This window comes from Panthera pardus, unplaced genomic scaffold, assembly GCF_024362965.1.
Source record: "Panthera pardus isolate Hobbes unplaced genomic scaffold, ASM2436296v1 HiC_scaffold_7, whole genome shotgun sequence".
NCBI classification, from domain to species: Eukaryota; Metazoa; Chordata; class Mammalia; order Carnivora; family Felidae; genus Panthera; species Panthera pardus.
In genome coordinates, this window is record NW_026527002.1 from 43,618,347 (window position 1) to 43,644,840 (window position 26,494).

The 26,494-nt window shown below is 40.7% G+C and overlaps 1 protein-coding gene across 1 annotated transcript in view; it reads left to right on the forward strand.

Moving 5' to 3' along the window:
* The first annotated feature begins 2,698 nt into the window (after positions 1 to 2,698).
* Positions 2,699 to 26,494, forward strand: part of LAPTM4B (lysosomal protein transmembrane 4 beta) — a 77,471-nt gene continuing 53,675 nt past the window's right edge. Inside the window, exon 1 of the mRNA XM_019468044.2 lies at positions 2,699 to 3,022. Within this exon, the coding sequence (XP_019323589.2) occupies positions 2,924 to 3,022 (99 nt within the window). The 5' untranslated portion in view covers positions 2,699 to 2,923. The remainder of the gene's footprint in view (positions 3,023 to 26,494) is intronic.

Here is a 26,494-nt window from a genome sequence, read left to right on the forward strand (position 1 = left end):
GGAGTTTATATTGGAAAGGGGTCCAGGGTACGTGTTCCTCCAGGGACCCAGGGTTTGGTCCCATCAAAGGCAAGTGTCAGGCAAATGAACGATGTTATTCCATAAATCACTGAAGGTGGGGGGATTGATGCCAATGCTGTTGATGGAGGTTTGTTGGAAGCTAACGTCCTGGAATATGTTTGGGATTCGGTTCTTTTGAGATGTTATTAGGTGTTTAGGGGCCTAGGATGAAACTCGTAGAATGATTAACTTTCTTGCTTCCCCCTGTGGAGTGGGAACATAGCTTTTTTGGTTCACTCAGATGCAAGGTGAAGTATGGAGTATGAGAAAATGGAGCCTAGCAGAGAAATATCCGGCATAGAGCCTTCCTAAAATGGAGACCTTTCAGTTTCCCTGTCTCAGTGACGAAGGTACCGTGGAGACAGAAGAATGGGAGAGGAGGGGTGAGTGACTGACCAAGGTCACGCAGGCTGTCGCCCTTTGCTCTTACAGAAAACAGAGCAAGTGTGACCCCAGATGCTGAGGTGCCTAGGGAATGAAAACAAGGTGACCTGTCTACATAACTGTACCCCTGCAATCCGTATTCCAGTTATATATGCTGCTGTTTGAGGATGTAACCCAGCTGTGACTAAGTTCTGTGGGAAGCCTCTGGTTTTTTTTTCTTTGGTTTTGTTTGTTTTTGCCAATCTCCCCAATCCTCTTGCATCCAAATAAATATAACTCCAAGTTTTATTTCATAAACTTTGCTTGCAGATGTATTGTTTCTCTCCTTATCTCCTTGCTCCAGCCAGGTTTTTTTCTACTCTCTGTCTCTCTTCTTATCTAGAGCGTTTTGGCAACTGTCTGTAAACTCAGCTCTTGAATAGCAAGCTCTGTGAAATATGAAATTCCCTTTAGTCAATGAATCATTTACCTAACGAATCTGAAATCCTGGTGGGGAGGGCAAAGCTGGAGGTAACTCTAGGAACATGCTGGCAGTTTGAATTTGGAAAGTAGCACTCCCCATCCTGATTCACGATTTCCTTTCCTGGTCAGTGCACTTCCTGCTTGTCCCACAGAAGTTTAAGAGAGGCTATGGGTATAATTGGGGGGACCTCGGTGGTTCAGTCGGTTGAGTGTCTGACTCTTGATTCCATGGGATAGAGCCCTGCGTTAGTCTCCATGCTGAGTGTGGAGCCTGCTTAGAATTCTCTCTCTCCCTCTCTTCCTCTCCCCTGCTCATGCTCTCTCTCTAAAGTAAAATAAATAAGTAAATAAATAACTAAATAAATAAATATAAAATTTAAAAATGGTTATGGCTATAATTACACATTAAAAATTTTTTTAAATCTTTATTTATTTTTGAGAGAGAGAAAGAGAGATGGAATGCAAATGGGGGATGGAAAAAGACAGAGGGAGACACAGAATCCAAGGCAAGCTTCAGGCTCCAAGCTGTCAGCACAGAGCCCATCCAGGGGATTAGACTCAGGAACCTTAAGATCATGACCTGAGCCAAAGTCAGATGCTTAACTGACTGAGCCACCCAGATGCCCTTATAATTACACATTAAATGGAAGACCCCAGAGAGAAAATTCTCTCTTGTGTGAGAGAAAACAGAACTTCTTAGTGAGAAAACAAAACAAAAGCTGATCTTTCTTCTTCCTTATTTCTGATTATCTCCCACAATGATGTTACTTATAATTTCCAATTAAGGGCCCACACCTGACATCTCTGGGGATGCCTCTCTGGTCCCTCTGGATCCAGGTTTAAGCTACACACTAAGAATGTAACAGCTTTACAGCCTTGTAAAACTAACTAGTCCTGCACTTAAACAGCCTCATCTAACTCCTTCCTTCCTTCCTTCCTTCCTTCCTTCCTTCCTTCCTTCCTTCCTTCCTTCCTTCCTTCCTTCCTATATAACCTGTCCTTAAGAAATTTAAATCCAACCAATTTTTCTCTTGCTCCAAGTCTGAAATGAAACTTTGACATGCGCTAATGATCTAACTCATCTGAGATGCTTGGCTTAGACGGTGATTAGAGGCTAACCTAGGACAAGGGCGCTTTGAGAAAAAACAACAGATGGGAAGAAATAACTCCAAACTGGAGTCCTTTCTTTCAGTACCTCTTAACGCTCTATGTTTTGTCCTTCAGAGCCCTTGTGGCAGTAATTGGCTTTATGATTGTTTCTTTAGAGCTGCAGTCATGATTAAAAATGCTACTCGAAGCACAGCGAGGATGTCCTTGACACACATCCTATTTTCTGGGAAAAGGTTACTACTACCACAGTAATTGAGCTGGGAAGAGGAGACAAATTGCTCCTGGCGACTCCAGCAGCGGTTCAAAGTACTGCAGTTGACCGGAATCACACCCTGCAGTTTTCCCTCTTTCCAGTTCGCAAGATAACAGTGATAGCATTTGCATCTACAGATTATCTGCCAAATAGAAGTGGAAGGGGAGAAACCACAACCAGCTAGACTGTAAAAGAATCTCAAACCCGTGACAGAGTTACACAAATGACCACAGGAGAGAGGAGAGGCCCGGAACTCCACCGCGGGCCCACTCCGGGACCGGCCCAGGGCGCAGGATGATTGATTTATTTACCCCCGGCCCGGGGCGCCCGCAGCTGGCTGGAGCCGGCGGTGACATCACGAGCCCGAGCGCGAGTCACGTGGCCCGCCCCGCCCCCTCCCGCTCCTCCTCCTCCCGCTCCTCCTCCTCCCGCAGCCTTCGGAGCGCAGGGTCCGGCCGCCGCAGCCGCTCGGAGCTCTTGGCAGAGGCGCAGAGCGCGGGCCACGGGCAAGCGGGGGAGCGGGGCAGGCAGCGGCAGCGGCAGCGGCAGCGGCGGGGGAGCCGGCAGCAGCCCCCCGGCGGGCCCCGAGCAACGCGGCCGACGCTCCTGCAAACTTGGGCGCGCGCTCGCGCCACGGCGCCCGCGGCCCGAGCGATGAAGATGGTCGCGCCCTGGACGCGGTTCTACTCCAATAGCTGCTGCCTGTGCTGCCATGTCCGCACCGGCACCATCCTGCTGGGCGTCTGGTACCTGGTGAGCGAGGCGACGCGCGGGGGGCGCACCTGCCGGGGCGGAGGCGCCGGCGCCGCGAGCCCCCACCCCCGGGACGGGACGCCGGGACCCCGGGACCCCGGCCCACGCGCCCGCTGCACTCTCTACACCCCCGAGTGCGGCCTCGGCGTTGGGCTACGCCGGCGCTAATCCGCTTAAAGTTGTATTATTAGAAACTTAATTCTGTGCGCGAGCCTGTCCGCGATCTTCGGCTCAGCCAACCTGTGGCGGGGGTCCAGCCATGGCCCAGAGTCCGGGGCCGTGCGGGCTGCGGCGGGTTCCCCCGCTTCCGGTAAAAGTGCACTTGGTGGCCGGGAGAGCCCTGATCGGATCTGCGGACCACGTGTTTTCCATTCCTTTCTTTCTCCTCACCACCCGTTGGGCTTTGTGTTTAGCCGCGCCGCGACTGGGTCGTGGGGTGACGGGGCGCGTTCTGCCACCCCTGTGGTCGCGCTTGCAGCCCCGGCTTGCCCATTCTCCCAGCTCGCATCCCGGCCTCGGGGTTGCTGTCCGGTCTTCAGCTCGCGTTCGGGTCCCGAGGAGGAATGGTTGGGGGTTCTTGGCACGCTCCGTGAATGCGTCCCTCCACACGTTTGGTGTGAAGCCCTTACTCTAGGAAGGGATTTGCTAGGATTTACTGCGTTTCAGTTTCAGTGTGCCCGGGGAAGCCATTTTACACCCACTTACTTTCCTGCCCATTGACAGGTGATCCCTGTACCTTTCTTAGCAGACGCTGCAGGCAAATCTTTTTTTTTTTTTTTTTAATTTATATTTATTTATTTTTTAGGTTGGAGCTTTTAAGAACTTGTTTGTATGGGGAGCACTGATTATCAGGGGGCACTGAGGAAACCTGATGGAGTCTTTCTGGCCCTGTATGCCTCCTCCAGGTTGATTGTTGGCACCCCCGGACTGCGCCAACACTGAATCGGATTCCATTGCATTTCGGGTTTTGTGACATCATGTTGGAGAGTTAGACCCGAGCCACTTTGCAGTGAATACCACTGCATCATGAAGAAATCCCTTAAAAATGGTGTTAAGATGGCATACTGAACTTTTTCGTGAGAATAAATTCTTAATCGTCAGAGGGGTTTTTTTGTTGGTTCATACTCACTTTTTTTGACATAATATGAACATCGTGTCGAATTGTGTCGTTGTGCCATTTTAAGCAAAATATTTTCCCCCAGGCATATGGTGTTCTGTGTCCTATTTATAGTTTCAAGTTTCCTTTAGTCAGTGCCTATCACAGGCCACACAATAGACATTTTTGGCCTTAAAAGCTTTCGAACAGATCTTTGGTATGTGTGGATTCTTTTTGTGCAGTTGAACGCAGAGAGAACATCGGCGTCTTGGCTCAACCCTGACTTTGCTAAAAGCCAAGAAATGCTTTACGGAAATTTTAAATTCCAGCAAAAGGATAGTAGGTGGCCTCAAAACAGTGCTTTTATTGATGATCAAGACATACTATTTTATATAAATGTCTTGCGTCCTTCTTGAAAATGTTCAAGTCTGCAGACTTGCAAGTACATCAGTAAATGTAATTTGTAAAATCTAGGGCACTGCATTAGGCAAATGTACTACATGATCTGCAGGAAAGATAAATCTACTTGAGCCCTGTTGTTGGCTGTAATCCAACTAGACAGTACTGGTGTGATAAAAGGACAGTACTCTGCATGCTTTGTGTACTGTTTGAACATGCTCTTTGTGGAAAGTAGCTGTTGCTGTGCATGTGTTAGCATTTGGAAACGGCATGGCCTTTTGAAAGATAATTAGCTTTCTAGCAGATGTAAGAGTGCTACATTAGGTAAACCTAATAAATGAGAAACCTGACTTTATAGTACTGGTAATCTTCATAAAAAGTCTTGCATTTCATGAAACAGTTTTAGACCTTTTTTTTTTAATAGTGAGTTTTATACCTTTAAATATAATTTGGTTTCCATAACTTTGACTTACATAAACATTTTTTTAAGATGAGGGAACAGGGTCACTGAAGAGCAAGGCATCTCACGCTCCTTCCCCTACCCTTCTCACCCCACCTGTCATCTGGGTGGAATAGGGTCAGTTATCAGACGGGAGAAGAATTGTCATGAAAAAAGCATAGGGCTGTGCATAGATATTCAAATAAGAGTTCAGTGGAACTCTCACACCAGATGGGTAAAGTGGGTCATTTTAACGCATTTTCTAATTGCTGCTCCTACCACTACCACTTACTAAGGCTTTGTGTGCCAGGTACATACTAGATGCTTTGCATAATCTTGATGTCAACATATTCCTGGTGTGGTAGATTTTCTTACTCCCATTTTATAGATGAGAAAATAGAGGCCAAGAGAGCATAGGTGATTTACATAAAATTCCATGGTTGGTTTGTGGTCTGAGTGATATTTTAGTCTGCCTGTTTCCACTTGTTTTTATCTTTTATTTGTTATTTTATATTTATTTTTGAGAGAGAGAGTGCTTGGGGGAGGGGCAAAGAGAGGCACACAGAGAATCCCAAGCAGGCTCCCTACTCTCAGCGCAGAGGCAGAGCCAGCCTGTCACTGGGCTCAGCCCACAGACGGTGAGATCATGATCTGAGCCAAAATCAAGTGCGTCGGCTCAACCGGCGAGCCACCTAGGTGCCCCTGTTTTTACCTTTTAAAAGTTGTGTGTGTGTTTTCTGGGGCACCTGGGTGGCTCAATCAGCTAAGTGAACGACTTTGGCTCAAGTCATGATCTCACCGTTCTGTGGGTTTGGGCTCCGTGTCTGATGCTGTGCTGACAGCTCAGAGCCTGGAGCCTGCTTCGGATTCCGTGTGTCCCTTTCTCTCTGCCCCTCCCCTGCTCACGCTCTGTCTCTCGAAAATAAATAAACGTTAAAAAAATTTTTTAAAGTTGGTGTGTGTTTTGTTTTTGCCTTGGAATAACAAAGATTTCCTTCAGTCCAGTAAGGAAGCATGTTGATTTCAGGTATTTCTATTAGAGATCATTTTTTTGTTTTATTTTTTCCTTTTGATGAAGGCATAATTTACATAGGGTGAGATCCACAGAAGTGTACAGTTCATTGAGTTGACAGATGCATACACCTGTGTTACCCACACACCTAGAAAACATTTCCAAAACCCCAGAAAGTTCCCTTGTCCTCTTCCCAGTTAATCCCTCCCACTGCCTCATCCCCACCCTAGAGTTTTACCTATTCATGTAAATGGAATTATACTGTATGTATTCTTTTGTATCTGGTTTCTTTCACTTAGCATCAACATCTTTTAAATTCATTCATGTTAATTGGAGTATATCAATAGTTTGTTGCTTTGTATTGCTGAGTATTCTTTTATTGTCTGAATAAATCACAATTTATTTATCCATTTGCCAGATGATGGACATTTGGGTTGTTTCCAGGTTGGGGCCATTATAGATAAAGCTGATCTGGACATTCTTGCACAAGACTTTTTGCAGACATATGTTGTTATTTCTCTAGAATAAATGCCTAGCAGTGGAATTGCTGGTCACGGAGTAGAAATATATTTATAAGAAACTGCTGAGCAGTTTTCCAAAGTGGTTCTGCCAGCAATGTATGGAGTTCCAGTTGTTCCATGTCCTTGTCAACATTTAGGGTGGTCAGTCTTTCACTGTAGCCATTTTGGTGGGTATGTAGTTGCAGCTTATGGTAGCTTTAATTTGCATTTCCCTTGTGACTAATGATGTGGAACAGTTTATCTTTGTTTATTTGGCACTCATGTATCATCTTTTGTGAAGTGCTATTTATTGGCCATTAACAAAATTTTTTTTATGTTTATTCATTTTTGAAAGAGTCAGAGCACAAGCAGGGGTGGGGTGGAGGGCGGGGAGACACAGAATCTGAAGCACACTCCAGGCTCTGAGCTGTTAGCACAGAGCCCGACGAGGGGCTCGAACTCACAAACCGCAAGATCATGACCTGAGCCAACATCGGACGCTCAACCGACTGAGCCACCCAGGCACCTCATTGTTTGAGTTTTGTCTTTTTTTTTTTTTAAGACTTTTTTTTTTTTTTTTTTTTTAAATTTTAACGTTTATTTATTTTTGAGACAGAGAGAGAGAGCATGAACAGGGGAGGGGCAGAGAGAGAGGGAGACACAGAATCTGAAACAGGCTCCAGGCTCTGAGCTGTCAGCACAGAGCCCGACGCGGGGCTTGAACTCACGGACCGTGAGATCATGACCTGAGCTGAAGTCGGACGCTTAACCGACCGAGCCACCCAGGCGCCCCAAGACTTTTTTTTTTAAGTTGATTTATTGTGAGTGAGAGAGCAAGAGCAAGGGAGCATGAGCAGGGGAGGAGCGGAGAAAGGGAGAGAGAATCCCAAGCAGGCTCCGCATAGCCTGATGTGGGGCTCCAACCTACCAACCGTGAGATCATGACCCAAGCTGAAACCAAGAGTTGGACGCTTAACCAACTAAGCCACCCAGGTGCCCCAGGGTTTTGTTTTTTTTCTTAATTATTTGTAAGATACCTTTCTATATTTTGGATTCTGCATTTTGTGACTGTTTTCTCCCAGTGTGTGGCTATCTACCCATTTTCTTAGTGGTATATTTTGGTGAACAGAAGTTTTAAATTTTAAGTTCAATTTGTCAGTTTATTCTTTTATGGTTAGTACTGTCTGTATTCTAAGAAATCTTTGCCTACTCCCAAATTGTAAAGATACTCTCTTCTATTTTCTTCCAACACTTTGTGGCTTAGCTATTATATTTACATCTGTGATCCACCTCTAATTAATTTTTGTGTTACAGTGTGAGGTAGAGGTTTGTATTTGTTTCTTTTGAAAGGCAGTTTCATCTCTTGCCCTGAAAAAAAGTTGAATTTTTACATAACCTTTAATAACTACAGACATTTTCAGAGAGACAAATAAGATGATTATCCATCTTCACAGAGAATGAAGGCTGACTTGTCCTGGTTTCCAGAGGGTTCGTAATTTAAAAGGAGTACTTGAAGCAGGCTGATTGCTATGTAGTCTTCTGGGGTTTCCATTCTTTCTTCATCAAAACTTCCTGTTCTAAACCTGAATCCATTAACTGCCTCCCCACGTTCGCCCATACTCTAGTCTGTCTCTCACCGTCCATTTAGACTCCTCGGCTAGATGCCTTTCTCCTGCCACCTTCCTTAATTTCTTCCTTTATTCTGTTGCCATGTCCTATTGATTTTGTGATTACCTCCTTATTCTGGTCTCTCTTCTTTCTAACATTTTCCTCATTTAGGCTCTCGTAAGCAATCACCTGGCTATTATAACAGTCTAATAACTGGTCTCCTTGCTTCTAGCCTTGCCATCAACAATCCATTTTTTTTCAGTCTATTATAGATGCAGTTCCCTGAAGTATTTTTCTCAAGCATAAATATGAACTTGTTAGCCTACTTCTAAGAACTTTGGTCCTCTATTCTAGGGAAGTCTGTGAATTTTATGACCTGTGTGTTGCAAGCCAACTTCAGTTGGCTTAAACAGCACAGTGGTTTCTGCCACGTCTTTCCCCTGTTTCCCACCCCTTCCTTTTCCGGTTACCCTCCTTTGCAAGCCATTGCTTAAGCCCTAAATCCTGAGATTCATTCTGATTTGATAAATGTAAGTTACCTGTCCACCCCTAAACCAAGCAGACCAGGTTTTTGTGACTAGAATATCCGGATAAATGTAGTTCTGGGATATTCTCCTGCTCTTGAACTATTGATTAGAGGGATGTGAGCCAGGAGTAGGATTAACGTTGCTCACAACCCTCTCCCGTTTGAGAGCAGAGGGATGAGTAATTTCCCAGAGAAACCGAGACTGTTACTGGGAGAAAGAGGACAGTAACAATACTTGCTCCCCTCCTTAGGCTACAGCCCCCATTTCGTATAGAATATGTTTTACCATCAGAACCTGCACTCCTCTTGACATACTTAAACAATACTTTTTCCTTTGTAATTTCTTTCATTGTTTTACCATGTGATTTTCTTAGAGTATTTTGAAAGGTGGTACTGGTAGTTGGAAGCATCTGAACTTGACACCTGGGAGGAGTAACCCTTTGTATGTGTCATCCTTTTCATCATCATCCAAGTGTATTTTAGGAACTTAGTCATTCAGCAAATACATACTGAATGCCTCTTTGTACCCCATTCATGAGGTAGTTGGCCGTATATCAGATTATAAAGGATTAAAGAGGTCAGAGAAACTGATTTCATTAGCTTTACGACCTGACCTTTCAAATGACCAACCAGTTCACTTTGAAAGTCCCAGGATGCTTGTGGACTCAAGCCTGATGGGTTCTTTTTGTAGCCCAAGAAATTCTGGTGTGATAAATATTGACTTTTTTTTGTCTGGTTGGTAATACTGGGTAGTAAAATCGACAGCTTGTGTTTGTAGAATGATGGATAGTTTTTAGTGGGCTTTCACATTTACTCTTATTTAGACCATGAAACAGCCCTGGGGTCAGATAGGATAGGTGGTGATATGCTCATTTAAGATTGATAGTTTCTTTTTAGGTGTCAGATGCTATGACTTAGTCTATAAGTCTAGGGCAAAATTTGGGCTGATACCCAGAACTTATATAATCCTCATTGCCTAGTGTTTTCCCTACTATACTAGAGTGTAAAAGACTGAAATACTAGGTTACAGAGTTTGGATTTTATTCTGTAGGCAGTGGGGAGGCATTAAAGAATTACGAACAAGGGTGTTAGAATGAAAGCAGCCACCCGCCCCGTGTTAAGACTCTCTTTTTTTTTTTTGCTCTGTAACGCACTGTATTTATTTTTTTCTTTTTATCCTTGACACCCCTTACCCATTTCTCTAAATTCCTACCCCCTGCCTCTGGCAACCACCACTTGTTCTCTGAGCTTGTTTTTGTTTGTTCTTTAGATTCTACATGTAAGAGAGATCCTGTGGTGTTGTCTTTCTCAATCTGACTTCTTTCACTTAGGGTGATGCCCTTGAGGTCCATTCATGATTCAGTGTGTGTGTGTGTGTGTGTGTGTGTGTGTGTGTGTGTAGCCTCAATATATATATCATGCCATTTCTTTATCCATTCATCTGTTGATGGACACTTCGATTGTTTCTGTAGCTTGGCTATTGTAAATAATGCTGCAGTGAACATGGGAGTGCAGATATCTTTTCAAGTTACTGTTTTTGTTTTTTTTTTTTTTAAGATAAATACTCAGAAGTGGAATTGTTAGATCATATGGTAGTTCTATTTTTAACTTTTTGAGGAACCTCCAGGCTGCTTTCCATAGTACATTCCCACCACCAATGTACAAGTGTTCCCTTTTCCCTATATGCTCATCAATACTTGTTATTTCTTTTCTTTTTGATAATAGCCATTCTAACAGGTGTGAGATGGCATCTCATTGTGGTTTTGACTTGCATTTCCCTGATGACGAGTGATGTTGAGCAACTTTTCGTGTACCTGCTAACTATCTATATGTCTTCTTTGGAAAAATGTCTATTCAGATCTTCCCAGTTTTAAATTGGATTGATTTTTGCCATTAACTTGTAAGAGTTCTTTATGTATGTTGGCTATTAGTCCCTTATCACATATATGATTTGCAAATATTTTCTCCTATTCAGTATGTTGCCTTTTCATTTTGTTGAGGTTTTTCTTTACTGTGCAGAAGCTATTTAGTATGATGTAGTCCCACTTTTTGTTGTTCTCTTTGGTGTCAGATTAAGAAATCATCACTAAGACCTTGTGAAGGAGTTTACTGCCTGTGTTTTTCTCTAGGAGTTTTATGGTTTACATTCAAGTCATTACTCCATTTTGAGTTAATTTTTGTGTGTGGTATAAGATTGTGGTCGAGTTTCATTCTTTTGCACTTAGCTCTTCAGTTTTCTGAACACCATTCGTTGAAGAAACTTTGTTCCTTACTCTGTATTGTTGGCTCCTTTGTGGTAAATTAATTAACCATGTATACATGGGTTTCTGTTATGTTCCATTGATATATGTGTCTGTTTTTATGCCAATACCATATTGTTTTAATTACTGTAGCTGTATAATACAGTTTGAAATCAGGGAGTGTCATGCCTTCAGCTTTGGTCTTCTTATTCAAGATTGCTTTGAATATTTGAGGTTTTTTTGTAGATCCATACAAATTTTAGGATTATTTGTTCTATTTCTTTGAAAAATGACATTTGGAATTTTGATAGAGATTGCATTGAATCTATAGCTTGCTTTGGGTAGTGTGGACATTTTTACAGTATTGATTTTTCTAATCCATGAGCGCAGAATATCTTTCCATTTATTTATGTCTTCAATTTCTTTCATTAATGTCTTAATAATTTTATTTATTTATTTATTTTCTTTCAGTTTTTAAATTATTTTTTTAACGTTTATTTATTTTAAAAAAAAAAATTTTTTTTTTCAACGTTTTTTATTTATTTTTGGGACAGAGAGAGACAGAGCATGAACGGGGGAGGGGCAGAGAGAGAGGGAGACACAGAATTGGAAACAGGCTCCAGGCTCCGAGCCATCAGCCCAGAGCCCGACGCGGGGCTCGAACTCACGGACCGCGAGATCGTGACCTGGCTGAAGTTGGACGCTTAACCGACTGCGCCACCCAGGCGCCCCAGCGTTTATTTATTTTTGACAGGCAGAGAGAGAGATTTTATATTCTCCAACTTCACTGAATTCCTTTATTCTAATAGTTTTTTGATGGAGTCTTTAGGGTTTTTTATATATGTCATCTGCAAATAGTGACAGTTTTACTTTTTATTTATTTTTCCTGCCTGATTGTTGTGGCTAGGACTTCCAATACTGTCTTAAATAAAAGTGGTGAGAATGAGATGTCCTTGCTTTGTTCCTGATCAGTGCTTTTAGTTTTTGACTGTTGAGTATGTTAGCTGTGGGCTTGTCATATGTGGCCTTTTTTATGTTGAGGTATATTCCTTCTATAACCATTCTGTTGAGAGTTTTTATCATCAATGGATGTCGAATTTTGTCAATTACTTTTGCTTCATATATTGAGATGATCATATGATTTTTTATCCTTCATTTTTTAATATAAAGTAGCACATTGATTTGTGGATGTTGAACCCTCCTTAACATCCCTGGGATAAAAAATCTCACTTCATTATGCTATATGATTCTTTTTAATATATTGTTGAATTTGGTTTGCTAACATTTTCTTGAGGATTTTTGCATCTATGTTCATCAGGAATATCGGTCTGTAATTTGCTTTTCTCGTGGTATACTTGTCTGGCTTTGGTATCAGGGCACTGCTGGCCTCATAAAATGAGTTTGTAGGAGTTCTTGCTTTTCTATTTTTTGGAAGAGTTTAGGAAGGATTGGTATTAATTCCTTGAATGTTGGATAGAATTTATCAGTGAAACCATCTGATCGTGGCCTTTTCTTTGTTGGGAGGTTCTTGGTTAAGGATTCAATCTCCTCACTAGCGATCGGCCTGTTCAGATTTTCTGTTTCATCATGATTCAGTCTTGGTAGGTTGTAGGTTTCTAGGAATTTATTCATTTTTTGGTAAGTTGTCCAATTTGTTGGCAAATAATTGTTCATAGCAGCCTCCTGTGATCCTTTGTATTTATGCGGCATCAGTTTTAACATTTCTTCTTTCATTTCTGATTTGGAGTACCCCCCCCCCCCCCCCGGCCCCTGTGAGTCTAGCTAAAGTCTTGTCACTTTTGTTTATCTTTTCAAAGAACCAGCTCTTAGTTTCATTGATCATCTTTGTTGTCTTTTTAGTGTCTATTTTATTTATTTCTGCCCTATATTATTTTCTTCTTTTTACTAACTTTGGGCTTTGTTCCTTTTCTAGTTCTTTGAGGTGTAAAGTTAGGTTATTTGAGACTTCTTTCTTGATGTAGGCATTTATCACTGTGAACTTTCCCCTTAGAAGGCTTTTGCTGCATCTCACAAATTTTGGTGTTATAGTTCCATTTGTGTTCATTTTAAGATAAAAAAAATTTTTTTAAATTTCCTCTTTGACTATTTAGTTGGTCAGTAGCATGTTGTTTGTGAATTTTCCAGGTTTTTTTCATATAATCAATTTCTAGTTTCATACTTCGATGGTCAGAAAAGATTCCTGATAATGACTTTAATCCTTTTAAATTTGTTAAGACTTATTTTGTGGCCTGATGTATGATCTGTCCTGGAAAATGTTCCATGTGCATTTGAGAAGAATTTGTATTCTGTTGCTTTTGGATGGAATGTTCTGTGATTATCTGTTAGTCCATCTGGTCTAATGTGTTAAGGCCAGTATTTCCTATTGATTTTCTGTCTGGATGATCTATCCATTGATGAAAGTAGGGTATTAAAATCCCTTACCCTTATTGTATTGGTGTCTGTTTTTCTCTTCAGATCTATAAATATTTGCTTTATATATTAGGTATTCCTGTGTTAAATGCATAAATACTTACAAATATTATATTTTCTTGTTGGATTTACCACTTTATCATGTAGCAACCTTGTCTTTTACTACAGTTTTTATTTCAAAGTCTATTTTATCTGATGTAAATATAGCTACTCCAGCTTTCTTTACTTATTATTTGTATGGAGTTTCTTTTTCCATCCCTTCACTCTCAGTCTGTGTGTGCCTTTACCATCTAAAGTGAGTTTCTTGGGGCATCTGGGTGGCTCAGTTGTTTAAGCATCTGACTCTTGATCTCGGCTCAGGTCATGATCTTATGGTTCATGGGAATTGAGCCTCAAGTTGGGCTCTGTGCTGACAATGCAAAGCATGCTTAGAATTCTCTCTCCCCCTTTCTCTCTGCCCCTCCCCTGCTCGCTCTCTCTCTCTCTCTCTCTCTCTCTCACTCTCTCAAAATAAATAAACTTAAAAAAAATAAAGTGAGTTTCTTATAGGCAGCATATAGATGGGGCTCATTCAGCCCCTCTGTCTTGATTATTGAATTGAGTCCACTTGCATTTAAAGTAATTATTGATAGGTATGTATTTATTGCCATTTTTTTAATTGTTCACTGTTTTTGTAGTTTCCCTTTGTTTCTTTTTTCTCTTTCTTTAGTGGTATACATATATTCCTTTCCCTTTATCTATGTGTATTCACTATAGGTTCTTGTTCTGTGGTTACCACAAGGCCTACATATAACAGCTTTTATATATAACTGTCTATTTTAAGTTGATAACAACTTAAGTTTGATCCCATTCTAAAGCTCAACATTTTTACCCTCTTTGCCATGTTATTTTTTTTTTTTGATGTCACATTTGACACATATACTCCTCAACTTATTATTGTAATCAAAGGTATTTTTACTATTTTCTCTTAACCTTCATACTAGCTTTATAAATAATTAATCTGTTACCTTTACTATATATTTATCTTTCCAGTGAGATTTATTGTTTCACATGTTTTCTTGTTACTAAGTAGTGCCCTTTCTTTTCCCTTTAACCTTTCTTGTAAGGCTGGTGTAGTGGTGAGGAACTCTTTATGTTTTTGCTTGTCTGGAAAGCCCTTTACCTCTCCTTCACTTCTGAGTGAACTCTTTGCTAGTGTTCTTGGTTGGAAGTTTTTTCTGTCAGCACTCTGAATATATTATGCCACTCCCTTTTGTCCTGCGAGGTTTCTGCTGAAAAATCTGCTGAAAGTCTTGTGGGGGGTTCCCTTGAATGTAACCAAGTGCTTTCCTCTAGTTGCTTTTAATATTCAGTTTTTAAGGAATATTAAAATAGCAGGCCATTTTAGGTGGCTGGAAAACTAGAAAGGATGTGTTACAGTCCTCCAGATATGAGGTATAGAAGATACTGGTTCTTTCTAGCACCAGTCTCTCATTGGCTAAGGCTGCGGATAATATGGATGGGAATTTTTAGCAGTTAGTGATATAAGTCTGTCTTGACATCTAGACTTTCCCCATCTGAATTCAGAAATCAAATAGATTTGGGTAGTGAGGGATACTTGATTTTTGAGAGATCTCCACTGAGCCCTTTTGAATTTTTTTTACTTAAAAATTTTTTTTTTTCTATTAGAGAGAGAGAAGGGGAGAAGGGCAGAGGGAGAGAGAACCTCAGGCAGGTTCCACGCTCAGCATGGAATCAGATGTGGAGCTCGATACCACAACCCTGGTATTATGACCTGAGCCCAAATCAAAAGAATTGGATGTTCAGCCGACTGAGCCACCTAGGCACTTCCATTGAGCCCTTTTCAAAAAGCACAGGTACCTCTGCCCCAACCTAATATAAAGGATCAAAGGTAGCTCTATAAAATTTTGACTGGTAAATTTCAGTGATATTTATTTATTTTTAAAAATTGAAATACGATTAACATACAGTGTTATATTAGTTTCAAGTGTACAGTGTAATGATTCAGAAATTCTATACATTTCTCAGTTCTCATCAAGATAATTCCCTTGGGTGCCCCCACCTACTTCCCCTATGGCAACTGTCAGTTCTCTGTATTCAGTGATATTTAATATGTCTTTTAGCTTGTGGCTTATTATGATAGACATTCATCAGGACGTTTAAAGATAGGCTGGCCGTGAAATAAAGATTGGCATCAAACCTGTTTTATTAATATCAACTTCTCTGGGACTCACTTTAAATATATTTAACTTAACTAACAAAATGTCAGGTATTAAAACAGTCAACACGAGTTTTACACTATGATGTGTATTATGTTTAAATGTAGAATATATTTATTTTGTCAACTTACTTTGAATCTTTGCCATAAAGGAAGAGGCTTCAGTTTTCCCTTCCCTTCCCCTTTGGGTTAGATCCTTTACTGACCGTGAAAGGATGCCAACAGAAATAATACGTGAGCCCTAACAGCATAATTTACTACTTTCTACTTCTCTCCCAACTCCCTTGTCTCTTAGTAGAGTTTCTGGAGCCTTAGGAGTTCTTGAGCTATAAACTGGTTAACCCATTTTACTTGAAGAAAAAGAAAACTTAAGTAAAGATCACACTTCTTCAAGTGTTTTAACAAACTTAAAAAAAAATTTTTTTTCGGACTTCAAGCTGTATTACAAAGCTGTAATTTTCAAGACAGCATGGTACCGGCACAAGAACAGACACTTAGATCAATGGAACAGATTAGAGAACCCAGAAATGGACCCACAAACGTATGGCCAACTAATCTTTGACAAAGCAGGAAGGAACATTCAGTGGAATAAAGACAGTCTCTCTTCAGCAAGTGGTGCTGGGAAAACTGGACAGCGACATGCAGAGGAATGAACCTGGACCACTTTCTTACCCCATACACAAAAATGAACTCAAAATGGGTGAAAGACCTGAATGTAAGACAGGAAGCCATCAAAATCCTTGAAGGGAAAGCAGGTAAAAACCTCTGTGACCTTGGCTGCAGCAACTTCTTACTCAACACGTCTCTGGAGGCAAGGGAAACAAAAGCAAAAACGAACTATTGGGACCTCATCAAAATAAAAAGCTTTTGCACAGCAAAAGAAACAATCAGCAAAACTAAAAGGCAACTGACTAAATGGGAGAAGATACTTGCAAACAACGTATCAGATGAAGGATTAATATGCAAAGTCTATAAAGAACTTATCAAAGTCAACACCCAAAACACAAATAATCCAGTGAAGAAACGGGCAAAAGAAATGAATAGACACTTCTCCAAACAAGACATTCAGATGGCCAACAGACACATGAAAAAAATGCTCAACATCACTCATCATCAGGGAAATACAAAGCAACACCAAAATGAGATACCACCTCACACCTGTCAGAATGGCTAACATTAACAATTCAGGCAACAACCGATATTGGTGAGGATGCAGAGAAAGAGGATCTCTTTTGCACTGCTGGTGGGAACGCAAGCTGGTGCAGCCACTCTGGAAAACAGTATGGAGGTTCCTCAAAAAATTAAAAATAGAACTACCCTACGACCCAGCAATTGCACTACTAGGTTATTTATCCTAGGGCTACAGGTGTGGTGTTTCACAGGGGCACATGAAGCCCCATGTTTATAGCAGCACTATCAACAATAGCCAAAGTATGGAAAGAGCCCAAATGTCCATCGATGGATGAATGGATAACGAAGATGAAAAAAAGAATGAAGTCTTTTTTCATTCATTTGATCTTCATTTCAAAAGAAGATCAAAAAAGAATGAAATCTTGCCATTTGCAACTACGTGGATGGAACTAGAGGGTATTATGCTAAGCGAAATTAAAGAAAGACAAATATCATATGACTTCACTCATATGAGGACTTTAAGATACAAAACAGATGAACATAAGAGAAGGGAAGCAAAAATAATAAAAAACAGGGAGGGGGACAAAAACATAAGAGACTCTTAAATATGGAGAACAAACAGGGTTGCTGGAGGGGAGATGGGAGGGGGGATGGGCTAAATGGATAAGGGGCACTAAGGAATCTACTCTTGGAATCATCGTTGCACTATATGCTAACTAACTTCGATGTAAATTAAGAAAATGAATTAAATGAATATTAAAAAAAACTTTTTTTAATGTTTATTTTTGAGAGAGAGAGCGAGAGAGCACACAAGTGGGAGAGGGGCAGAGAGAGAGGGAGACACAGAATCAGAAGCAGGCTCCAGGCTGCGAGCTATCAGCACAGAGCCCGACTTGGCGCTTGAACCCATGAACCAGGATATCGTGACCTGAGCGAAGTCATAAGCTCAACGGACTGAGCCACCCAGGTGCCCCTTTAAGAAACTTTTAAAGGTTTAGAGTTGCATCTTTGCAGATGCAGCTTCCAAGGGAAAATTATTTCTCAGGGGAAAATATTAACACCAAAAAATGCTTAAAAGAAATATAATTTCAAATTGTTCGTAAAAGTAAGGTTGAGCTCTTTATTTCATTCATTCATTCACCTTGAGCTGCTAAAATTACACGGCTAGTTGATTCCATGGTGCAAAGATGGTGAAGCAGTGACACTTGGTACGATAGCAGGTACTGACGTACATGCTAACAGCAGAGGGCTCGCGGGTTGCAAACACGAAGGCGTTACAAGTTGGAAAGAAAGAAGCACTTAGGAGGTCACCTAGGCAAGGCCAGGTGGGATGTCCATTCTTTGTGAGCCCTCAACCTCCCTGGACCAGAGATTGGATCTTGTCAACACCCTAAAGTTGAATGACTGATTCACACCAGCTGATAGTAGATTGACATATAAAACCAGAATGCCAATTTGCTAATATTCATAATAGAATCGTTGATGAGATGAATGCTCCTATCCCTAGGCCTTTGTATCCTTTTTCTGTAGAGGACACTAAATTATGATTATCGAATGATTTGAGTATTGACTTGCTTTTCATGAAGACAACCAGGTGAGTCCAGCTTCACAGAAGAGGTAACATTCAGGGCTAGAAACATCAAGTCTCTAGGCTGGGTCTGGAGGTCTTCTGACTATGCTTAAAGAGAGGGGTTTGCTTTTCGATGGTCCTGTTGAGGTCTGTTTTGATTACCTCAACCAACTTCCATCTAGTGCCGCTGGTCTAGGGGTCTTTTTCTCTTCTTCCTTTTTAAGGTAGTGTTGGATTCTCTGTTATCTGTTCTTTTCTCTTTTGTGTTAAGATGAACTTTAACCTCTGTATTTGTTTCGGTGTAAGTAAAGTCTTATAACAGGTACAAATTGCAGGACTTATACAAGATAAAGGTTTCGTTCTGTCTCAGAACAGTCCAGGGTGGGTAGCAGACTGTTCCATGAGGTCCCCCAGGGGCCTATTCTGCTGGAGCGGCTGTGCTATCCCAAGTATCCCTGCTGGAAGGGAAAAAGGACAAATGGAGGACCAGCAACTTTGTGTTTTAAGGTTGTGACATGGAAATTGCACGCATTGCTTTCATTTATATATCGGTAGCCCCAAATAAGACCTGTGACCCAATTGCATGGGACACTGGGAGATGTTATCTGTCGCTGGGCATTTATGTATCCAGATAAGTCCATGACTGTGAAAGAAGGGGAGAGAAGATTTGGGGGACATCTGCTAGTCTGACATGTCCCCAAAAGGTGGCCCAATTTTTAAGATCCTGTTGCCCAGCGGGCAACCTGTACTACCTGTGGAAGGCTTTAATTTCTAGTCTACAAAGCAGTACTGGGTGATTCTCAAGACTTCATTTTCTCTTTCCAGATTGGAGTTAATGATTCAAAAAATGAATAATTGTAAATAATGATTATGAGTCATAAAAATAGTTATGACTGTGGACAAAAATAAGTGGTATACAATGTGAATGCATTTTTCCCAAGGTGTCCTGCATTAGTGGAGTTTTTATTGGCTGCTTAAGAAATTTTAAAAGGATAAAATGAAAGCCACACGCATAGCACTTTCAGCATGAAAACATGCGATCATCTATATAAGATAAAATGCCGCTAACTTAGGGATCAGAAAACTGTTCACTGCGCTTATGGTTTAAGGACTTCCCATCTCCAAAGAAAATAGTTGTAGAAAATTGAAGCCTAGAAGGTACCGTGATGCTGTCTTCCCTCCCCCCTTTCCTCATCCCTCGTCCTTTAACAGAGTTTTTGTTTTTTTGAGAACTGTGTGTTAGGAAGTGTGCCGGGTGCTGGGGATACAGTGGTGATTCAACATAGACCCAGTCCTTGCCAACATCGAATTGTGGTCTAGTAGAGGCAATAAATATTAATCAGAATTAATATAAGTTCATTAATGATCACACAAAGAAATATCGGTACGTAATTGCGCGATCGTGTGGCGCTGCGGTGAGGCATAGACGAGGGCTTGTGGATGGGAGCAGCAGCATTGGAGAGCCTGACCGTCTTGGTCTTTAACTGCGGAACTTAGTCCACTGACATTAACAATGTTAACATATCTGGATTTATTCCGGTCGCTGTTTCCGTTTCCTTCTCCTTTGCTGCCACCTTTCACGCGGACTGTGTTGCTGCTTACCTCTTTTCCTCTATTCCGCTGTTTTCCCCTGTGTCTGCTATTCTGGAAGTTTTACTCCATTTCTGTTATTCTGGTTGTTCACTCAAGAAATGTAACCATGTATACTCATCAAAATTTAGAGTTAATAATATCGTTGCCTTTCTTTTGAACAAGTCCTTGAACTCCAGTCATTTAAAAAAAATTTTAGTGTCTTTTTTTTAATGTTTGTTTATTTTTGAGAGAGAGCACGTGTGTGATCGAGGCCGGGTGCAGGGAGGGAGGGAGACCGAGAATCCCACTATCAGCACAAAGCCTGTGCTGGGCTCAAACCCACCAACAGTGAGATCATGACCTGAGCTGAAATCAAGAGTTGGATGCTTCACTGAGTGAGCCACCCAGGTGTCCCATTAATGTCTTTTTTAAAAGCTCCTAAACATTGATCTGTAAGTGTTTGCTTAGAATTACCTATATATTTGTGTCTCTCTTTGTGCATTATTCTCCTTTTTTTCTGCAATCACTATAGTTTTTATTTTAAAAATGGATATTTTAATACCCAAACTGTAGATGGTACATGATCATTTGCTTCCACACCTCAGACCTGTTGTGTGGGTTCACTCTTCTGAGTATGTATTTTAAAATTTCCTTTCAGGGTGCCTGGGTGGCTCAGTTGGTTGAACATCTGACTTCAGCTCAGGTCATGATCTTGCAGTCCGTGGGTTCGAGCCCCGCTTCGGGCTCTGTGCTGACAGCTCGGAGCCTGGAGCCTGCTTTGGATTCTGTGTCTCCCTCTCTCCCTGCCCCTCCCCCACTCATGCTTTGTCACTCTCTCTCTTTCTCTCTCTCTCTCTCAAAAATTAAAAAGAAAACATTAAAAATTTCCTTTAGTGAGGTTCTGTTTGTGGCACGCTCTTAACCGCTTTTATTTGAAAATATCTTCATTTGGCTCTCATTCTTCAAAGATACTTTAATCCTAGGTTGACATTGTCTCTTAACACATTGAAACTCTCTTTCACCTACCTTGCCAGTTGTCAGTTGTATTGACATTTATTTGTGATTCACTGGGTGTGCAGTAGGTTTTGCGTTTCTACGTTCAAAATAACCTGTGTGTGACACTGAAGCTGCTGTCTGCAGACCACCCTTTTGGTAGCAGTGCTTTAGTGAACTCATGTTTGTGATGTTAAATTCATTTTGTTAGAATCTTGCCCGTGTACTTGAAACTTTTGCCTATTAGTTTTTATTCTTCAGAAGGTATTGAACAGAACAAGTAACAGTTACGAGTATGGCTATAAGGAACAAACTTTAATAATAGAGAAATGCCATAGAGCTTTTCTGAAAATGTTTTAAAAATTAAGTTAGGAGGGGCGGCTGGGTGACTCAGTCGGTTGGGCGTCCGACTTCGGCTCAGGTCATGATCTTACAGTTTGTGGGTTCGGGCCCCACGTCGGGCTCTGTGCTGACAGCTCGGAGCCTGGAGCCTGCTTCGGATTCTGTGTCTCCCCCTCTCTCTGCCTCTCCTCTGCTCATGCTCTGTCTCTCTCTCTCAATAATGAATAAACATTAACAAAAAATTTTTTTAATTAAAAAATAAGTTAGTAAATCACAATAGAGACTTTCTTAGATTCTTTTGTTATTTTTACCTGAGCGTATTTCTTTGCCTGTTTTTTTTCCTTACTAGCAGTTTAGAAATTAAATGGGAATTTCTCAGATAATCTTAGTACATATTCTAAAGTATGTAAACAAGAATAGAATCTTAAAGATATTTATGTATTTACGTTAGTAACAGGTAGTTAATAATTTACTAGATAATCTTTTCATTTGTTCACTTTGAGAATATAGGTAGGGATTATGATCTTCAGAGGCTATCTACTTTCAAAGTAACCCGATACTGTTTTATAACTAAAAGTAACTATCAGATATTGACATCACCTTCAAGAATGTTCTCTTGCCTAGATTCATAGTAATGAATATTTATGACATACACTATAATCTTTCTCCTTTCCATATATAAACAATTCAGCATTATTTCTTACCTTACTCAGAGAAGAAAACATTTCTTTAAAAAAATTGTTTTTAAGGTTTATTTATTTTTGAGAGAGAGAGAGACAGAGTGTGAGCAGGCGAGGGGCAGAGAGAGAGGCAGACAAAGAATCTGAAGCAGGCTTCAGGCTCTGAGCTGTCAGCACAGAGCCTGACACGGGACTCGAACTCATGAACCACAAGATCATGACATGAGCCAAAGTCAGATGCTTCAGCTGACTGAGCCACCCAGGTGCCCCAAGAAAACATTTATTATCTAAGAGATAGTTAGGTTATATCATTGCATTTGATTTTAATTTGACAAGACTGTTTAAAAATTAGCTTTCAGGTTATACTTTCGCAGCTCCTGTTCTAGATTTCCAAGCTGTGTTTCAATTGTGAAGGTATATGTTTTTTGTCTTTTATTTCTTTAAAAAAATTTTTTAAATTTATTTTTGAGAGAGAGAGAGCAAGTGACAAAGCATGAGTGGGGGAGGGGCAGGGAGAGAGGGAGACACAGAATCTGAAGCAGGGTCCAAGCTCTGAGCTGTCAGCACAGAGTCCGACGCAGGGCTCGAACTCAAAAACTGTAAGATCATGACCTGAGCTGAAGTCAGACACTTAACCGACTGAGCCACCCAGGTGCCCTTGTCTTTAATTTCTGGTACTTGGTTTTGTTTGGGGATGTTTTGAATGTATTGCTATTTTGTTAGAAAATTTTAACGATAAAGGAAAATATAACAACACTGTTCTTGAACTGGATACAAAATTTGTATTGTAGTGGTTAAATCTGTTATTGACTCTTTCATTAGTAAAGATATTCTGTTTCATGAGTTTCACTTCTGCCTGATGAATAGCTACAGGAACAAAGTATTCTTATATATATTAAAACTAAACAGAGTAAAATAATATAATCACTTCAAACTGTCTTTCAAAGCATATCTTATGGTAATCCTCCTTGTTGGAATAGGATGGCTACAGGTAGGGACTAATAGACCTAACGAAGAGAGCAGCGTATCAGAACACAAAAAGACCATGCTTGCTGTATAAAAATGTTAATTTAGCCATTTTTGCACTTTATATTTTCTCTGGTCTTTTCCAAACGCCAGTCTTCTAACCCTGTAGCATGTGATACTTTTCTTACGCATGGAGTTTAGATCTCCATAGCCCATTCTAAACTAGGCTGCAGGCTAGGCCTGTCTTTTCATGTTCAGAGACCCAGAATATTCTTTAAGACATAAAAGGGAACATGCTTGTCCTCCCCATCCACACCCCTCACTCTCAACTCTCCCAGAGGCTCTTTGGACAGCATTCCCCTAGCTGGCTTCCTCTAGGCGACCATCCTCTGCCACTGTCCAGACAGCTTTCTCATTAATTACATGGGCTCTATATTTGTGAGAGCATATAATGGTGCTTCAGCCTGAGGGTGAAAATCAGAACCCAGCTAAGTCCATTGGGAGAAATGGGAATGCTTCTGCTGGGGTGGCAGATCGGCTTCATTTTGCTTGCTCCGGTCACAGTGAGAGTGGCTGCCTGGAACACTCCCTTGAAAAGAATTCGGAGCAAGTGCTAGGGGATTGGTTAGCAGAGTTCGTGGGATCTGTGAACTGGGTGTGGTGGCTTCTTGAGAGGAACCTGTTTACTAGAAAGAGCATGTGTGGCATTTAAAAAAAATGTTTATTTATTTATTTTGAGAGAGAAAGTGCGTGGGGAGGGGCAGAGAGAGAGAGGGAGAGAATCCATCCCAAGCAGGCTCCACGCTGTCAATGCAGAGCCTGATGTGGGGCTCAGTTCCGTGGGATCATGACCTGAGCTGAAACCAGGAGTCAGATGCTCAACCAACTGAGCCACCCAGGCGCCCCAAAAAGAGCATATATGACATTTGTGATCAAAGGATCAGTGATTGAGTCTCAGCTGAGCACTACGTGACCTTGTGTGGGGTTTCCTGTGCAGTCTGAGTGTGCTCGTTTGCAGTATGCAATAATAGTCACTCTTCACAGGGGAGGCAAGACTGCTCCAGTGGTATAAAATGGGACTGGTGGTGGTGGTTTCTTGAGGAGGACAGGTTAACGTGACGGCACTGTGGGCTACAAGGTGAATCAGGAGGGTCTCACTGAATTTGGGGAAAACATTTCTACATTAAAAAAATTTGCCTAGGGACGCCTGGGTGGCTCGGTCGGTTAAGCGTCCGACTTCAGCTCAGGTCATGATCTCGCGGTCCGTGAGTTCGAGCCCCGCGTCGGGCTCTGTGCTGACAGCTCAGAGCCTGGAGCCTGTTTCAGATTCTGTGTCTCCCTCTCTCTCTGCTCCTCCCCTGTTCATGCTCTGTCTCTCTCTGTCTCAAAAATAAATAAACGTTAAAAAAATTTTTAAAAATAAAAAATAAAAAATTTGCCTATTGAAACGTGGCACTCATGAAAGGTACAACTTTGATTTCACTGCTGAGCCTTTTTCCCTCACTGTGTGTAACCTGGACGTAGTCCCTTGGTTTATAGCTTCGGGAGTTTAAAACATTAGTATTAATTCAACACAAAGGGCCGAGAAGAGTGGCTCATTTTTATGTGTTTGTTTCCTGGGACTGTCTGTTAATACTTAATTCTTAGTCATTGAGTCTGATACCCTAAAATTATTTGTGCTGTAATCTTTTGTCTCTCAAGATTTCCAGAAGTCTGTTACTCTCTGTGGTGTTAACAGTGTCATCTCCCTGCAAAGTCTTTCAGCTTCTCCCTGAACTACTAGTACGGCAGAATTCTTTTTCACTCTGAACGAACATCCGGTTTGTTTGACTGTCTTCCCCACTAGATAATAAGCTACCTTGTGGTGTTTGCTGTAATATGGATGTGATGCTTAGCATAGTGCTTGGCATATGTTTGTTGCCTCATAGGTAATTTCTGAACTTCTGAACAATTGAATGAATTGCTTAGTGAATGTTCTAGCATTCTGCATTTTACTTGGCTGTTGACGTGTTTGCCCCACTGAAATACTAATCTTTGGGGCTAGGACCGTGTGTTATTCGTCGTTGTATAACCTAGTTTCAAGAAGAATGTTGGGAACATAATAGGTGAACTCATTTACAAAATTTCTTAGGCAAATAGGATTTTACAATAAATCCAGTTTTTTTCCCAAAATATATTTACCACAATTGTTTGAATTGAAATAGCAAATGTCAGAAACGTATTTCAATATCAGAACAGGACCTTCTAGACAGGGATTTATTTGAATTGAATAAGGAAGCACATTTGGATCAGAGTTCTAAAATTTGATTTAAAAATATTTCAAGTAAAAAGTTTAAACTTTCATTTCATTTTGATTTGCCCATTGATGTTGGACCCAAGTGAAAGGCACAGCTGCCATTATTAGCTTAATTTTTTTTTTTTTTCAAATGTGGGAATATAAAAGTTAGCCATCTAAAGGCACCTGGTTGGCTCAGTTGGTAGAGCATGTGATGCTTGATCTTGGAGTCCTGAGTTTGAGCCCCGCATTGGGCATAGAGATTGCTTAAAAAAAAAAAAAAAAAAGTTGAAAAAAATTAGCCAACCATGTGAAAACCACATATCTGATTATAATTTATATTTATTTTTTAAATTATTTTTAACCATTTTTACTGTGAATATTACACACATATGGGAAATGCACAAAACATAAACAGCTTGGTTATTACCGAACAAGCAGTCATGTGTCTACCTACCACTCGAGTCTGACTATTCTCTTAAAGGTTGCCCTACAGATTACAACATAACATCCTGGACTCTTTAAAATCTCCCATTAACTGGTACTTTCATTCTTTTCCTCGGCAATGCAAGGATTTAAGATCCAATGATCTGCTCTTGACTTACATGGTATTGTCTATTTTGAATCTATTTATATTTTGCAGTCATTATTATTGTTATGTTATCGATATTCACAGTTGCCAACATAATTATCATTTCTGTTATTCTTCTTTCTTTGTACCTCTTCAGCCTTTTATCTGGCATCATTTTTCTTTTGCCCAAAGAATACCCTTCAGTGCTTCTTTACTGCTGAGCTGCTGGTGACAAATTCCCTCCATTTTGTCCAAGAGCCTCTTTGTTTCATTTTTATTCTTGAAGGATTTTTTTTCTTGATATAAAACTGTAGGTTGGCATTTCCTCCCCAGCATTTTGAAGTTGGAACTCCATTGTCTTCTGGCTTCTTTTTTTTTTTTTTAATTAAAGCCAACCATCTGAACGTTTTCTTCTGTCTTAGCAACTCATTAATTTTCTTCACTTTGTCTAATGGATGAAACTCATCCACTGTGTTCTTGATTTGACTACTGTAGTTTCTCACTCTAGAGCCTCTGTATTCTTTTCAACTCTGTCATATGCTTCTTTTTATACCAGTTCCCTGCCAAAATTCTCCTTGTGTTTCTTCTTTATCTCCTTGATTTTCATAAGCATAGTCACTTTATTTATTTATTTATTTATTTATTTATTTATTTATTTATTTATTAAAAAGATACTTTCATTTTTTTGATTTTTAAAAAATGCTTATTTATTTTGAGAGACAAAGTGAGCATGAGCTGGGGAGGGGCAGAAAGAGAGGGAGAGAGAGAGAACCCCAAGCAGGCTCTGCACAGTCAGTGCAGAGCCCGATGCAGGGCTTGAACTCATGAACCATGAGATCGTGACTTGAGCCTGAGTCAGTTGGACACTTAACCGACTAAGCCACCCAGGCACCCCTAGCATAGT